The 17,218-nt window shown below is 37.7% G+C and overlaps 1 protein-coding gene across 2 annotated transcripts in view; it reads right to left on the reverse strand.

The window, feature by feature from the left end:
• Positions 1-16,273, reverse strand: part of pot1 (protection of telomeres 1 homolog) — a 58,110-nt gene extending 41,837 nt beyond the window's left edge. Inside the window, exons 1-4 of one of the 2 annotated variants that reach the window (XM_079808968.1) lie at positions 16,173-16,273; positions 9,236-9,371; positions 6,938-7,016; positions 6,423-6,520 (exon numbers count right to left, since the gene is read on the reverse strand). In XM_079808968.1, coding sequence (XP_079665094.1) covers positions 6,423-6,520; positions 6,938-7,016; positions 9,236-9,371; positions 16,173-16,183 — 324 coding nt within the window. In that variant the 5' untranslated portion in view covers positions 16,184-16,273. The remainder of the gene's footprint in view (positions 1-6,422; positions 6,521-6,937; positions 7,017-9,235; positions 9,372-16,172) is intronic. The other variant, XM_079808969.1, reaches the window with a different exon arrangement.
• Positions 16,274-17,218: the final 945 nt, after the last annotated feature.

Below are 17,218 nucleotides of genomic sequence, written 5' to 3' on the forward strand. Positions count from 1 at the left end.
AATTAATATCTTATATTAATATGTATGTAGCCTAGGCTACATCTAAAGGTAAGTCTGCTTAAAAAAAAAAATATTACACTTCGACATGTACAGAATGTGCGCGTTAAGAAACACGTTCAAATGTTTTTCTTAACATGTTAAAACTGTGCGTGAAGCGGAAAACAGGGCGTGTTGAAGGTTGAAACGATCATAAGTCACGCGTTTCGTATAAAGAGATTTGGCCCCAGGCGCGTTCCATATCAGAGCCCTAGTCCAATGAGGTGCGAGGTCGAGGTCATGGCCATGACGCGTAGAAGACGAGCTTTAAACTATTTTTTTTAATGTTTTTTGCTGCTTTCCTTTTTCGTGATCAACAATGACAGGACACCGTCTTCAACTCAATCTCTGCATGGACGCGACGAACTTTTTGGACTCATTTTCAGGAGGCTGTCTTCGTCTTCATAACTCTGAGGCAAACTGCAGTCGCAATGAACCAGAGCATGGGTAATGTAACGTTACGATTTAAAGAATATGCTTTTATTCAGCTGTATAAGGAAATGGATGCGTTAATAGATCCGAGCTTAAAACTGCACATTTTGTTTACACAGACTATTCTCGCCTCATAACGAAGCCGTGAGCTCTTATCTGCTTGGAGCGATTTCCGCGAGTCCAGATTTAACCGCTGATCACGACGAAATTGTGTGTAAGTAACTTCTAATGTGTTTCTCATTCCTTGTTTAATTTTACCGTGACTGTTTTTATTAATACCAGTCTCATGTAATTGTTTTCCAGCTGCCTGTAAGACGTATTATGAATCGACACGCCGGAGCTTCAGATACAAACAACCTGAAACTGCGAAGTTTAGCTCGGAGTCGATCAAGAAGAAAAAGGGTAAGATTTATTATATTAGATCCGTTTTTTGTCAATGTGAGTATTTTTCAGGCTGCTTATTGTCTTTATGGATTGTATTACAGTTGCTGGAAGCGAGAGTGTGCTGGATGAGGTGGACGTTTGGAAGTCCGCGACCATTGAACTCATGTCTGACGAGGAAGCCGGCTTTGTTGACGGGGTTTCTGGATTGATTGTGCGGCCACCGCCCTCTCGCAGCCTGGAGCTCGCCGAACTTTACATTACATTACGAGACATTACTGCTGCACTGTACATAGTTGTATGTTTAACAATAAAGCTCTTTCTTTGAGTAAATCGCTGTGTTTTATAAATGAAGCCCTTTCTTTGAATGAACAGCTGTATGCTTATAAATGAAGCCCCTTGTTTGAATAAACGGCACGGTCCGTATAATTTTCCCATATATTCCTTGATGGTATGAATACTTCATAGCACAATAACATTAATATGAAACAAATTATTACAACATAAATTATATATTTATTATTATTATTGGGGTTTACATTTATAATGAGCCAGGGGGACCAATAATGATTGGTTTGCAGTGATCTGCCAACCAATCACGAGGGATTCTTCTTTTTTAAATGTAGTGGCTTCAGCCAATAGTGAGTGAGTAAATTCAAGTCTGGCCGTTGACTCTCTGGTTTCGCTGCTATTCATATGCAAATTAGAGGCGTCGCACCTCCGCGCGGTCTCTCAGCGGGGGGCTCTCCACCTACGTCATGGTTCGTTTACGACAATTTGTGGAACAGACGAACGCGACGTTCGCTGCCTCTAAATTGTCGAAAACTGCCGAAAATTAGGGAGATTTCCAGGAGTATACAGGCGTTTACGGGGTCGAAAATCCCACTTTTCATGCAGTGTTGCTCACAGGTATTCAAAGATTACACCGATAATGTTTAGCTCTATCATTATATAGAAGCTGCCAAGTATCATGATAGCTCATCAATTCAAAGCTTTATCTTGTGCCACTGTTTTAAGAATCGCCGTTACCCATGCCAAATGGCAGTTTTATAATCTGTCGTCCAAAAAGCTCCTGGCAACAACAAAGAAAAGTGGAGGTTGTTTGTCAAAAACTTGTTTTCTACAATGCTCTTCATAAAAAATAACTTTTTTTGTTGCTGTCATACAACAAGTTTAGACTACAACCATTGCAGATCACCATGTTCGACCTCCAACTCCGAGAATAGGAAGATTCAGAGACAAAGCTCAGACCATTCCTGGAAATATGAGTGTGACGGCATGTTTTTTTCCAGTAAGTAACAGATCATTTTGAGGGTGCCACAAAGGAGGATCCTTGGGGAGTAAACGGCAGAGTTCTGACTGAAGGCACGTCTCTCAAGGCCGATTTTCTCTATCAAAGCCATTGTCTGTCAGTGGGGAGCTGATCTGAGCTGTGACCATTGTGTTGCTGGAGGAGAAAGGCAGAAAAATACTGGCTATGCAACTGCAGCGCTTTTCACCCTCTTAAACCATCTTCACACAAATGAGGTTACATCAGATGACCTGTTTTCAAAGCAAGTGGACTCAGGCAGAAATATTTGCCGCATAGATATGACACAGCTTGTTAACTCACGTTAGTTCACGTTTTAATGTGAGAACATTTCATATTTTTACCATAAAATACCTGGTTATTCATTTAGAAGATGCTTCTGGTGATTTGCTCAAGTGCACAATTGTAGTTGTTCTTAACTACAGCCCTTAAATACAAAAACCTGTGACCTTACATTATATCTTAACCCTAAAACATGCAACGTGAACCACGAGTTACATACTCTTTAGTGTCTTGTTTGGGGCATAAGAAAGATGTTTGCATCAAATCCTTTTATCATTTATCATAGCCTGCTCTGTCTTGAGTATGCTGGTCACATGTTTTCTGTGATCAATTAGTCAGCCTGACCTAAACCCATCATGGTGCAGGACATTCAGATTTTGTGATAAGTAAATATATATTAGTCTGACTTTTTTTCAGAAAAAAAAACGCAAAGCAACTGCTAATATCAATTGTGAATATTGTCTTAAGATGTTGAAAAAGAAAACTAAGTTATATGTTGCTTACGCTGTTATTTACCACATTTTGAAAAGTATGTAACTCCCAGTTGACGTTGCTTGTTTAGGGTATTAAAAAAAGGATCATCCACAGTATTGACAATGAATGGTGTTTCAAGGTAAACTGGACTGAAAATCATTTTCCAGTCGTGCCTGTTTAAGGGTTAACCAGGCGTAACATGACAAGACTTCAAGATTCTAGACCAACATCATTTTACTGTGGGCAGGGCTACTCAACGTGATGTGACAAAAATAGAAACCAAACAACTGACAAAATGTCTTGTCAAGCATCAATTGTCACAGTTCCCACTTGTTAGGACAAAATCTCCTATTCCCAGACCACACTTGGAAAAAAACACAGTGTCAAAGTGCAGATTTTTAAATCACTAGGGCAGGGGCGTAGCACCAAATGTTGGGTCCCGGTCACAGAACCAAGGAGTGGGCCCCTCACCAAACCACGCCAAGTGTTGAACATTGTAGCTTAGTGTTGTCAAAAATATGGATATTTCAATATGTATCGATACTGAAATATCTGAAAGATCCGATACTAATTTTCTACAGTATCGATACCAGCATCATTCTACTCTCCTCTCCGACCGACATCGAGTTGACACGCACCCGCCTCCCCTCATTCAGTCCGGTTAACCCTCTGAACACGGCGAACGCGTGTTCAGCTCGATTTTTCTTCATGACAGCGTGTTAGTATTGTTGTGACCGGTCTGAATTTCGCGTGGGATTGCACAATGTTCATTTTACAAATTCCCGCAGATTTCGCGCTCGCATCTGAAGCGCACGCACACGTTCAAAAATTAGCTCCTTTTTCCAGCTTATTAATGGTCAAATACACAAAAAAAAATTCTCAATGCCCATCTTGGTGAGTATTAACGTAAACACAATCGTAACCAGTTCAGGAAGAATGTGTAGCAAGAACAGTGTTTGGGATCCATGCGCGTGCGTCAGGTTTTAAAGGGACAGCAGTTTTTTATTATTCAAACTACAAAAAGACAAACAATCACTTACTACTCTTGACGGATTAACTTGTGTAACTTTAATGGATTAATCTGTATTTCATTTTTTACAATGAAGATTAACCATTGTTATTTTATATGTAAAATAACTTTATATGTAATGAGATGGACTTTGTAACGACGTCTTTATGGGTCTTGAGAGTGAACCGTGCATTGTGCCAATGGAGGCCTTTCAGAGCCATCAGATTTCAACTAAAATATCTTCATTTGTGTTCCGAAGATGAACGGAGGTCTTACGGGTGTCGAACGACATGAGGGTAAGTAATTAATGACAGAATTTTCATTTTTGGGTGAACTAACCCTTTAAATTTGATTACTTTTTTTTTAATTCAGTTTTTTACCTGAATACTGGTAGACCTAACTGAAAAAATAAAGCAGTCTATATAATTTGTATCTTTATTCTATTGTATTTATTTGTGCTATTGTTTGTAATTTGTTTATTTGTTCTTATTTTATTACTGTTTACTAGTCTTTTTAAATTCAATTTGAAATCAAGCTTCCTTGTGCTGTATGCAAGCTATTGCAACACAATTAGTTAGCAAATATTTGTGAGATAATTGTAATGGTAATTGATCAACGTTTATATATGAGAAAAAGCTTAAAAGCTTTATCATATAAAGTTATCTCTTCAGAAGAAATGTTTAATTGCCTAGACTTTCAATAGACGGACAAAAAAAGAATATTAAAAATATCTATTTGACAGTATATGCAGCGTTTTACCCCGTGGTATCGAATATCGATACTTTTTTAGGTATCGTATCGAAGTTAGAAATTCCAGTATCGTGACAACACTATTGTAGCCAATTACAGAGAAGTCTGTTGAGTATGTGAAGGCAGCGGCCAATCAGAGCTGTTTAAGTTAGACAGGATCCCATCCTCCAGTTTTTTTTTTTGTTCAGGGCGAGCTCACTGAGATCTAAACGCTTGCAAATCCTTTCAATATAACCAATGAAAGTCTAGGCACAATGTAAATAAGAGATTCATTGTGGTTCTTTAATTATAACATGAGTTTTCGCAAGAGTTCAGAACTAAAAATTAAGTGATTGGCAGCTTCAGGGATTAAAAAGGGATTGCACTTTGCAAGCTTTATCCCATTTACCATTTCAATAAAGTTGTGTTGCTGACACAAAAGTTGCATGCTGCTAACACAAAATGCAGTTTCAGGAGTGAAAATCCACAGGAGTGAATCCAATAAATGATCTCTTCACAGCTTGAATGCAGGTAATACCGTATCAGTGAATATCTCATTAGGTCAGTGCTTGGTATAAAAACACAAAAACAAATAAGTACCACCAGAAAAAGACTGGTATAGTCACATTTGTACAGTATCCACTTTGAACCAAAGTACCGGTATTTTTGACAAAACTACTACACTGAGGTAAAGGGATAAGAACAGTTATGCTTTTTTCTCACAAGGCTCGCCATTCTTTAAAAAAATAAATAAACAGAAGTTGTCTGCTCTCATGCAGCTTTCTTTCCTTCTTTCTTTTTGAAAGCCAGATTTAGACGTCATGTTTTGCAGTGTGCAACTCCTTTCCACGCCACATGCTGGATTTGACCAACAATGCCGGGCTACAAGACCAAACCACTTTCCATTTGGAGATCGCTAACATGAGAGGGCACATGGTGTGAGGCAAATAAAGAATTCTTTTTTCATTTGTACATATGGAAAATTGAATCTTGCAAATTTTGGTTCCTACTGAGAGCATGTTATTATACACATGTAATGTTGTCATGATAATATTATGGATTATCAATATATCTTTGTTCCTAGTTCAATATGTAGTTCCACTATTACCCCCTGTCCGACACCCCTGATTAGGGGTGCAACTATCAATTATTTTGATTATTGATAAATCTGTTTTTCAGATTAATCAGATCATTATTAAGAACAAATTGAAAGCTCTTGAGAAAGTGTCCTCTGCTATTTTTCTGATGCTTTTTTTTTGTCCATAGAAATGCATTATTGAGTAATGTTAAAATGCAGATGTTTCAGTGCACAAACGATTAATCCATAATCAAATTATTCAATTATTTTCTTAGTCGATCAACTGTTTTTTTAGTATGAATATTTGTGTGGCATTCGTAATGTATTAAAATGCTCAACATTTATAGATAAATACTGACATGTATATATGAAAAGTTTTACTGGTGCATATAAATGACAATTTTATGAAAAACAGCATGGGAACATGCCTCGATATTTTTCTTCCATTAAACATTTTGAATCCTTTGGCTATAATATCTGTTTGGTCAAAATACTGGAATAAAAAACCCAAGTGAGCCATTATAGAGAAAATACACAAACACTGAGATGAAAAACATCAAGATCTACTTTAGCTATATCACCCAGACCACCTCCTCCTTCCTCTTTATAGCCTGGCGCCCTGACAAATATGTACATATACATATATTTTCCAAATACTCATATGAATATTTTAAAGTTTTAAAGAAGCCTACCCCTTGTCTGACAGACTGGGAGAAGTCCTTGGCCAATGTGCCAAAGAAAATGACGTTGATTGATGTATGTTCAGTGGTACTCGGAGCGAGGTCCTCCTCTGAGAAAGAGAGAGAGAAAACAGCAAGGACTGAGTGAGGCCGGCTATGCTTTCATTTCAAGACTGTGGGGTTGAGAGCTAAAAATCATAGACATGAGTGAGTCTGAAGCATGCTTTGAAGAAGCCACTCCAGGCAATCAAGTTGGCCTCATATTGTGCCTCTTTTTTCTAGATACATTACAGCATAAAAACCAGTGGCGGTATATTAGTTAACATTTTAATGGAGCAAAGCCGTGCAGTCTGGACGGCAGATTTTTCTATACAAATCCCAAAGCGCCAGAGCTGCTTTAAACAGGATGCGAGGTGTGAATGCCAGACAGATTGAGTGTAGCTGCTGACAAAACAGATCAGCTTGATACATCTTAGGCTTGTTCATGATCTTTGTCTTTGAATTTAAATTCAAATGGGGAAACTCACCTCTGATCTCAGCTCTAAGCATTTCGACGCCATCTTTCTGTGCGCAGGATATCACAGGACCTTTGTGAACCACTCTAGCCTATTCAGAGGAAATAACTCCTATAAGCACTTTAAAGAAGTGAATAGTAATAGCTATGAAGTATTTAAGCCACTTCCTCACCATATAATCTTAAAGCAAATGCACATCAAAGAAAATTCTAAATTTTTACGTTAAGCTGTTACATATCAATTAAAGATCTATGAGACTTGATAAGCTTTGTGAAAAGTATGATGTACTAGTAGTTTGTGTAAAAGCATTTGCACATGTAAACATTGGCAGATCATCAAAATATGACAGTAAATAGAGGCAGTTCAATAACTGGTTTAACCAGCATTTTTTACTGATATTCACAACAGTTTTATGGCACCATTTGGAGGGTCTATAAGGAATATCACCAAACAACAGTATTTACAGGAAATGCATCTTTTATTTGATAATTATTTAACTTTTTAAATAACAGCTATTCATCAATTCTCAAAAACATATATGCCGCCTAAAAATTTGACTGTGCCCAAAACAGTTGAAATTTTATTTTAATATATGTACTACATTTGTGACTATTTAGACCTCAAAACAACATGGCAAATTATTTTTATTAATATATTATATTTAAAAACAAAAAACAAATATTCATTCTTGTATACATAGTTAATAATACATACATAATATATACAATAATAATATATACATACTATAATAATGATAATGAAAGTATAATATTCTGTTTTTATATATGTATGTAATCTAATAACTTTTTTTGCTCACCAGCCACTGTGGCAAGTGGTTTTCAAAAGTTACTAGCCACTCAGCATTTTCACTGGCCACAATTTTACTGCTTGGAAATTACATTTTATATGATTAAAGTTGATTTTGGCATGCTTAAATTACTTGATTTTCGAGTCATTTTACTTGATTTAGAAGATTTAAAACCCTTTCAAACTTTCAGTGCAGAGTGACCACCCAAATCAAGACTACAGTGTATATCAGCTGGTGTGCAGGTGGGCAATATGATAATATGAGACATTTGATATACAAGTTATTTTTGATAGGCTATATAAAAGAACAAAGAAGCAAATTACATAAACAATTGTAACCCTAATGAACTACAACACACACACACACACACACACACACACACACACACACACACACATTCACTCTCTCTCTCTCTAAAACGCTGCAGGAGCATTTCAATGAGCAAGAGGTAGCGTTACATGGACGTAGGAAAATTAAGACCCGTTTAAAATTATTTAAGACTTAGAACTCAATACCTCAGCGAATTTAAGACTTTTTAAGGCCTTAAAATGTTGATTAGACATTGATTGATAAAGACATTTAAGGCTTTTTAAGATCCCGCGGGTACCCTGTTCTATTTTAAGCGGGTTGGGTGCGGATTTTATTTAGTGCTGTTGTCGGAAAACGGGTCGGATGCGGTTTTAAGCACTGCGGGTACGGGTTTACAAAATCTGACCCGTGCAGGACTCTGAGTGGGAGTGGCTACCTTACCCGCCACAGCTGAAATCTACCCGCATTTGGCGGGTGTTAATGTCAAGCCCTGACTGCACATAATATTGTTATTGTTAAATGCCTAATAACAAATTGTTATTGATGTTAGTAAAAAGAGTTATGTTTAAAAATAATAATAGTAATAAATTATTGTTTTAAGGATAATACATTTTTATGTTTTATGTTTTTATAGTTGCAATCTAATGATCATTTAGTCATTGTGTCAAAAAGCTTAATATTTTAACATTAAAAATTATTTCCTCATGCAACTCATATAATATAACATGCAGTTATATTATATGAGTCGAATGAGGAAATAATTTTTAATATAATAATTTTTAGCTATAGGTAAATGCTTTATAACAAATTGTTATTGTTATTAGTAAAAATATATATATTTAAAAAAAATAATAGTAATACTAATAACAAATGAATGCTTTAAGGATTATAATTAATTTTTATAGTTGTAATCTAAATGATCATTTGTGATCGTTATTGTGTCAAAAAGCATAAACAACACCATCATTAAAATAATTTCCTCATAATAAGTTATATAACTGCATACAATATAATAATAATATGCATTGTCATCAGTCATAAATCAACATGAATTAAAAGTACAAATGTCTTGCTCTAATGAAAATGAATGCACACATTGCTTTTTTTTAAACAGTAGGTGCAGAAAATCAGTAATACTAAGTTTTGAAAAAAAAGAGAGAAAGCTTTCAGCCACTGAAAGAGCTGCATCAAACCTTAACACATCTGTGCGAGGGTTCAGATGTCATTGTGAGGCTTGTTATAGATGTGCGCTGGAGATGAGCAGGGACCTTGGCGTCTAGGTCAGATGAATCATTGACTTTTTCTACTGGCATGTCTGTCTGATAATAGCTGTAACAAAAAGAAAAATGTCGTCATCAGAACTAAAGCAACACACTGTGCCAAAGTCACATGGCAAACCTCTCACAAACAATTAAGCCCATGTGGCGCCACGCCACAAAAATAGACGTTTGAATAATTGAGAATGAAGAATTGCATGTGCACGTGCGCGTCCAAGCGTTTGAACTGATAAACATCTACCTAAACGCATCTTGAGAAAATGGCGTGGCTCACAAATTATACTAATTAATTCTGAAAAGACTACCGGTGCAGCTCGCCTTCAATCAGTGGAAGCAAACCTGACGTGAAAAACATCTCAAGAGGTTCCATTGAAACATGAACGTGTACAACAGCCCATCCAGGCGAAATTAAGTTTCATTCTCTCGATGAGCTTCTTGAAGACATGAACATCTGGGAGAGAGCGTTCCATCGAGGGTCTTGATCTTTTACAGACCTTCTGGCCTTTACAGCCCTTGAGCGCGGTGGAGTCTCGAGTCTCGACCCCTCGTAAACAACATCTGCTGGATGCACATCCAGGGGCTCCAATTCAATCAAATCATAAAACCGGAGTGTTTTTAGAGGTGTAAAAATGTATTGATGTAATGATAAAAGTTCAATGCTTTGATTACGGAATTGAATAATTGATCATCATGCAAGATTTATGTCTTTAGCATTTTCTGTAAGTATAAATCAATCAAAACGGATTGGATTGTGACCATTTTCTGGTTTCACAATGCATTGCAGAGTGCGATTACAACCTAAATCACATGTCAGAACACATTTTTTCACCTCTGAACAGGACATAAAGAGCAGCAGAGCAAGCTGGAAGTGGAACCAATGGACTTCAAACCTGTCTGCTAAGCCTCAACTCTCTTGGCAACACCGAGTAATTCGGGACTCGATTTGGATGAATCTGTTGAAAACACCACCTGACTAGTGGCCCCATGTTAATTTGAGTTAGAGGCCCCTGGGTGAGAGTGTGTTAAACTGAGTGGGCTTGTGGGTAAGAGTTTCTCCAACTCTCCATCTTCACTGACCTTGAAGAGTGTTCTTTTTTTAAATAGACCCAAAATGAAGCTCACGGGTGAACAGAAAGTCCACCTCTGACACAACCTCTCATTGGATTGAAAAGCCGATAAATCTAACAATTTACACTTCACTGAAAGCACATTGACTGATTCTTAGAGTTGCTTAAAAAGGTTGAAATTAACACTGTCATGTGTCTCCTTTTCAGGGACCATTCAGGACTAAAGAAGCGTGACAATAAATGGTGACTCAAGTAACGTTCCCGGTTTCAAACCTGTCCCTGAAAAAACCTTATTTAGATGTCTTGGCAACACAGACATATTGCACTGCACATTTTGATCCAGTTGTGCTATTCGCCCCCAGACAACGTACGGAAGACATCATTACACAGGGCATCGGATGAACCGTAGTGATGTTGTTAGCTCTTATGAATATTCCTACGCATTTCTCCCAGGCACTCCAAAAAGGAAATTGAAACCTCCGAAGTGGAACGGAAAGGAACTAAGCCTGCACAAAGTGAATTAGGCTTTAGTGTTAAAAGCACAGAATTCAGGAAAAGACAGGGAAAAAATCAATACATTGTGTGTCTAATTAATTCCTGAAGGGATCTCTCAACTCCAAACAAGAATTAATTAACCCAGACAGCACATTTATTTTTTTCTGCCTTTTCCAAAATCACAACCTCAAAACACATTAGGATTCAAAGTAAATAAACCATTTTACACTACAAACATCACAGCAACACACAACCAGTTGCATCCTGAACAATCTGAACATGCTTAATGGACAACAGTAGAAAAATCCTGTTTGCAGGGTTTTTTTTGCTGGAAGAATTTGAAAGGTTTTATTGAAACTACACAGTTCTAATGATTTCTGTTGAAGTCTGGCCAAGAACAACCAAATTAGAGTGTTCACACTTGTAGTTCAGTTCTCTTGTTTCATTTGGTCCGGACCAAAAAAGAAAATTATACATTTATACATTTTTAACACCGAACCTAAAGATACAAAGCATAACGAATAAGGATAAGGTCACAACCTGATTGGACAGATTTGATATTTGTATATTTGATATGGAACTTACCGAACATCTAAACAATGCTGTGCTGGGCTAACTGGGCTTGTTGTCTACATATGGTGTAGAGGATAGATACCCGACCCGAGCCCGACGGGCTGGGCCGGGTCGGGTTCGGACAGATATTTAGAACTAATGTTTGGGTAGGGTTGGGCCTTGAACATTTGAAATTTAAAACAGCTAATTATGTAGGTAGCCAATGGGCCTGTTTAACTTGATGCAAAGGTATGTTTTTGTGATTAAAATAAATTACAACTACATGTGACTGGCAGCGCAACTTCAGCGCTGCTGGCAGGACCATCGAGCAGGACAGCCTTGAAGCCATCCACAGTTGATGTAATCCTTTTTCGGCATAAAAACCTGGATTAGCCTAAACTTTGATGGATGGATTATGCAAATAGATCCCATGTTGCAGTTTAGTAGCTATACAGTTTTCGAGAAAAATGGCATTGGCAAGAGTGATTTTCATTTCAATAAGCTGCATTTGTGTTACGTTAATGTTTTGTTTTGTTAGCTTGGGCCATTTTTGGTAGACCTTTGTTCATTTAATTTAATTTGGCTATTTGATTTGGCCCCGTGTTAACATGTGTATTTGTTTCCCCGTCTGCGCGCTGATGCGCTCATCTGTAATCATTTCAGAATGCCTTCCTACAGTTGCTTAATAAAAGCGGGCTTTCTACATTAACAAACGTACATGTGTCATTAGTATGAGAAAAAAACAATTTATTCGGGCTCGGACATAAATATCTTAATGCCTGTCGGGCTCGGGTCGGGTTCGGTTACTGCTCTGTCGGACATGGGCCGGGCTCGGACAGAAAAATGCGGCCCAATCCGCACTCTAATATGGTGGTATTTTGACCAGCTGAGAAAAATTTAAAAAAAAATTTAAAAACGCAGGAATTCTTCTGTCGCACACACAAACAAAGATCTGCTCTAAGGAGACGGCGGTTCTGACGCCGTTCATTCGGTTTCTGAATGCAATCTTTAACAGTCGGCTTGTTTTAAGCATGGAACACACTTCAATCCGAGTTCCGACATAAACATATTAAGTATTCAGTCCATTTCATCACGAAATTCAAACAATAAATGCCGTTTTGATGCTCTTTAAAGGCCCGGGTATACTTCACTTAGCGCGCCCGGACGCGGCACGCGCGCAGCCCTGTCCGCGCATCTTTCAAAGTATACTACACAACGGATGCGCGTGGATGATCGCGTTCCACACATGCGCAGTAAAAAAGTGTCTATGCTCTACCAGACATCGGAGGGCAGCACTGAGTCCTGTCATCAAAGGGACATTTGCTGGGCATGATCGGAGAAGAACTGTAGTGCATCCACCATTGCAACATAGTTTGGAAGAAACACTGAAGAAACAAAAATTCTCTCTTTTTTTTCAAGCGTGTTGTTTTTAAACCGGTCTTTGCACACTCTTCTTCGACGGCTGAACACTGTGCTCAATACTGTGCGTATTGCCACCTAGTGGACTCTTCTGTACTGCTGGCGCATGCGCTGTTGCACGCAGACCGTCTGCGCGTTTTCAAAATTTGGGCTGCGCGCGGACGGGGTGTCTTCAATCTTCAAATCTAGTTCAAAATCTTTCAATCCAGAGCCAATTTCGATACCTCAGTTTCGATACAGGTTCCTAACGATACTTTTTCCGATACCATATGTTTTAAAATCCATTTCAACATCAACAAAAATACATTAAACACAAAACTTTTATTTTTCACCTTAATTAAAACAAATTCTGGTAACTGGTTGTGCTTTTTGTAAGGGTGCTTCGATCAGGATTTTTGGAGCCGATCACCGATCGTCAATCACAAGAAGCAGTATCTGCCGATACGATCACCGATACCGATCTATTTGAAGCCTTCTTTTTATCATGTAGAATTATTTATAGGGAATTTTACAGACATTCATTCAGGGCCTGAATTTTATTTCTGACAATGGGGGAATCCCCCCTTAGGTGACTCTTGTCATATAAATGTATATAATTATCTCACCTAAATATTTGATCATGCAGTGCATTTTTGTTTTTAAAGACAAATTTTCAGGTAGGTCTAACATAAGTATTTAAGAAATACTAAAGACATTTAATAAGAAATCAAATGTAAATTAATATTGGTCTTCCCTGAATAAATTAAATTAGAGTAATCCTTAAACTTAAGGTTGCAAAAGTGAGTCATTCAAGAGCAGTGAGAGTCATAAAGGTTATTTAAACAACACAAGATAAAGAGAAACTCAGAGACAGCAGCAGTTTATTCCACTGCTGTCACTTTAAGAGTGAACACGGATATGGTTACATGCAGTTGCACAAATGTTCACTCGCGAGTCACGACGGGGTTTACATGCATACTCGTCAAGACGGTAATTTAGTACATACATTTGTGTGTATTTGGCCATTTCAGCGCAATTTGTACGCTTTTTGTGAGAAATCTTATTAATTTAAGGACAGACACTTTTTTTCCCAGTAAACCACTGTTTAATAAAAATAAATAAAAAGCAATTTTGTAAAACTGCTGTACCGAACCCGTACCGAACCGTAACTTCAAAACCGAGGTACGTACTGAACTGTCAGTTTTGTGTACAGTTACACCCCTAGTTATTTAGTTATTGAGTTATTTAGGCTTTTTGCGACTTTTTGGACAATTGTGCCAGGGCACGCTACAAGGCAATTTATTTTTATAAAGCATAAAGAAACAGAACAGTGAACGAAATTCTCTGTCTAATTCTTTTTGGGAAATAAAACAGGGACTATTATTAATTATTACTGGGACTATTATTAATTTGCGTCAAATATATTGTTAGTCCCCACATCCTTCACGTTAGTGAATAAATACATAGATCCGCTACTTATATTTGAATTCCCGAGTGGTCTCGTGGTAGAATTTTTGTAAATCGTTCTAAAGGTTCTGGGTTCTAATCCACTCTCATATAGTTTTTTCTTTTTCTACATTAAAATCAAAGATGTTTATCAATGATTGTATAGGGACATGTTTGTGTGCAGTTTGTTTTGTGATTTCACCGGAAAGAAAAGGGTCTCCTCAACAGCATTAAGCGATAGATTGACATGCTCGTCTGTGTGAAGAATGTGCACGAGCCAAAAAAGAAGGTAAAACCCGCCTATTTTGATTTGACTGGCCATCTTAATCATTTTGACACTGACGAGCGCTTTTAGACCGCTGAGGCAGACCAGACTACAAATATAACTTTTTAACCTTTTTGTCATCCTAACATACAGAGTGCTGCGTAATAAAGTGTACCCAAGCAATGCAAGAATGCATTGCATTTTAGCCATTTCTAATTATTGGGGGGGACTTGTCCAATGTCTATGGTGGTTACGGCCCTGGTAGAACACATCGCTAGTCCTAAGCGGCTGTTCACAAAGAACGCATGTGGCAGTGAAATGGAACATTTCGACCTCTAGTTCATTAGGGGTGGGTTTCTCTGAAATAGATTACAATACAATAGAATAATAGAAGAAAATGAAGGATATTTAAATAAAGGTCCAGTCGAGTCTACAAATAGTTGTAAGAAAACACTGGACACTGTATAAAACAAGTGTGTAATAAGCACATATTATTTCACATAACTCAGTATACAGTTGTGGACAATTAGTGAACTTGCTTCTAAGTGCATATAATTCAAATATATGATGTCACTAACCTGGCAAACCATGCGATTATAACCTCATGTGTCTTTGAGGTTATCATACCAATACGCTGAGAATTAGTATGACATCATTTTGTATTTGGTCTCATAATTATTTATTTGTATGTAATAATTTCAACGTTTTATCTCATAATTATGACTTTGTATGTATAGCTTTTGACTTTTTATGTCATAATTAAGATTTACTAAAGCATATTTCTTCTTATGTGTCAGAAATGGGCTCACATATAATGAAAAAAAAAAGCATATGGTGTTTATGTAAAAAATGGCCACATTTACAGATATGGGCAGTGCATAACTTTAATATCCTTAGACTGGACAAGCAAAGCTTCCACACAGGGCCATGTGCTGTGTTTAAATGGATATATTCGAGTGTAAAAACAGCAGCGAGCTTCAGGAACATGGTAATGTGACCCTATGAGCTCCTGCTAACAAAACGCTTCAGTAATAATGCCAACATCACCACAGCTAATGTTAGAGGAAACAGCTCCTCGGGCACATTTACCACAGATACAGGCACAAGCTAAACGATAATGACAATGGGGGAGAAAGAGATACGGTCCACTTTATGTTTTCGGAATCTGTGGCGAGGCAAATGTTGTTTAGCTGCAATAACTGCTGGCCTTTGTGTAATTGAGTTTATACATTGACATTTATGCAGAACAGCGGCTGCCATTACTGTCAATGGTAGCGGTATTACACAAGCCATCAAACTGAAATAACATCGCTCGCGTTTATCTTAGTGCACTTCAGTAAACATTTATTACTTGAATATGTTTCCGATTAAAATCTAAAGTCTTCATATTAGAACTACCGAGATTGCAAGAGTATTTAATGCATCTTCATAGACGTTTCATTGCAGTAAGTAAATGTTTACATATGCATTTCTGGAAATGGAACCAGCAAAAGTGTAAAACACTCGCTCAACTGAGGCAAACAACAGTTAGCTTTGGCTCTAGCTAACTTCCTGCTTATGTTACCCAATGCAAGCTGCAATGCATTTCGCATATATATTTTCTTTTTGACAGCTGAAACGTCAAACTCACTGTGTTGTCATGCACCGCACGCAGCTTCAGCTTCCTCCTCCTCCTCCTCCTGAAGGTTTGAATAGGCGCTTGCCGCTTACTGTACCGGATATTACGTCACTGAACTACACAATAAAAAACCCGCGGAAATCATATCGCTTGGGAGCAATAGCCTACATTCTTTATAGCCGTGAATTATTTGCCTTAAGACAGTGATATTTATTGATACTGAATACCTTTTACTTAAGGATGAAATACGAAAGCAAACAGATATCTATTACTGCCTCAAAGATTTTGTTGCTTTTATTAAGTAGCCTATCGTATGTAAAGTGTTTTTTACGGTGTGTTTACACTTGTAGTTCGGTTCGCTTTCATTTGGTCCGGACCAAAAAAAATAATAATTTAGTCCTAGTCAGATTAGCTTTCCGTTTGGCATTTTTTATCACCAAACCAAAAGATACCGAAAGGCATACGTTCACAACCTGATTGGTCGTATTATATTGCTTATTTTGAGACGGAACTTACCGAACATCAATGCTGTGTGCTGGGCTAAATGCACTAGTTGTATGTGCATAGCCTACATATGATGTTTTTTTGACCAGCTGAGATCTCGAGAAGAGCTTATAAAATGTGTAAAAGTGTCAAAACAGCGGCGGGAATCCCTCCGTCACACACACAAGCGAAGATCTGCTGCAAGGAGATGCGGTTCTGATGCCTTTACCGAACTGTGATGGGCAAACTTACAACTATGACTTGACAAAAACGATATGCGTGAGCATTCTGTCCTTTTAGGATCTCATCTTCCTTTTGGTTTGTTTAGGGTATATGTCTCTGGTTCATATATCATTTGAAAATGCCTTTTCTGCAGTCTCGGTCCGCTTGTTTGGTGCGCATCAAGGTTCAGATGGCAGCGTTCACACCTATTCAAATGAACCGCCCTAACAGAGCAATAACACCAGGGTTCGTTTTAATCAAACCAAAAATGCCACAAATGATTAGCCTGGGAAAACCCAGACAACTTCCGGCAAATTTAGATTTGCTCTGCAAGTAGTCTGGCAAAGAGCCCA

The sequence above is a fragment of the Gobio gobio genome, assembly GCF_949357685.1.
Source record: "Gobio gobio genome assembly, chromosome: 25".
Classification (NCBI taxonomy): Eukaryota; Metazoa; Chordata; class Actinopteri; order Cypriniformes; family Gobionidae; genus Gobio; species Gobio gobio.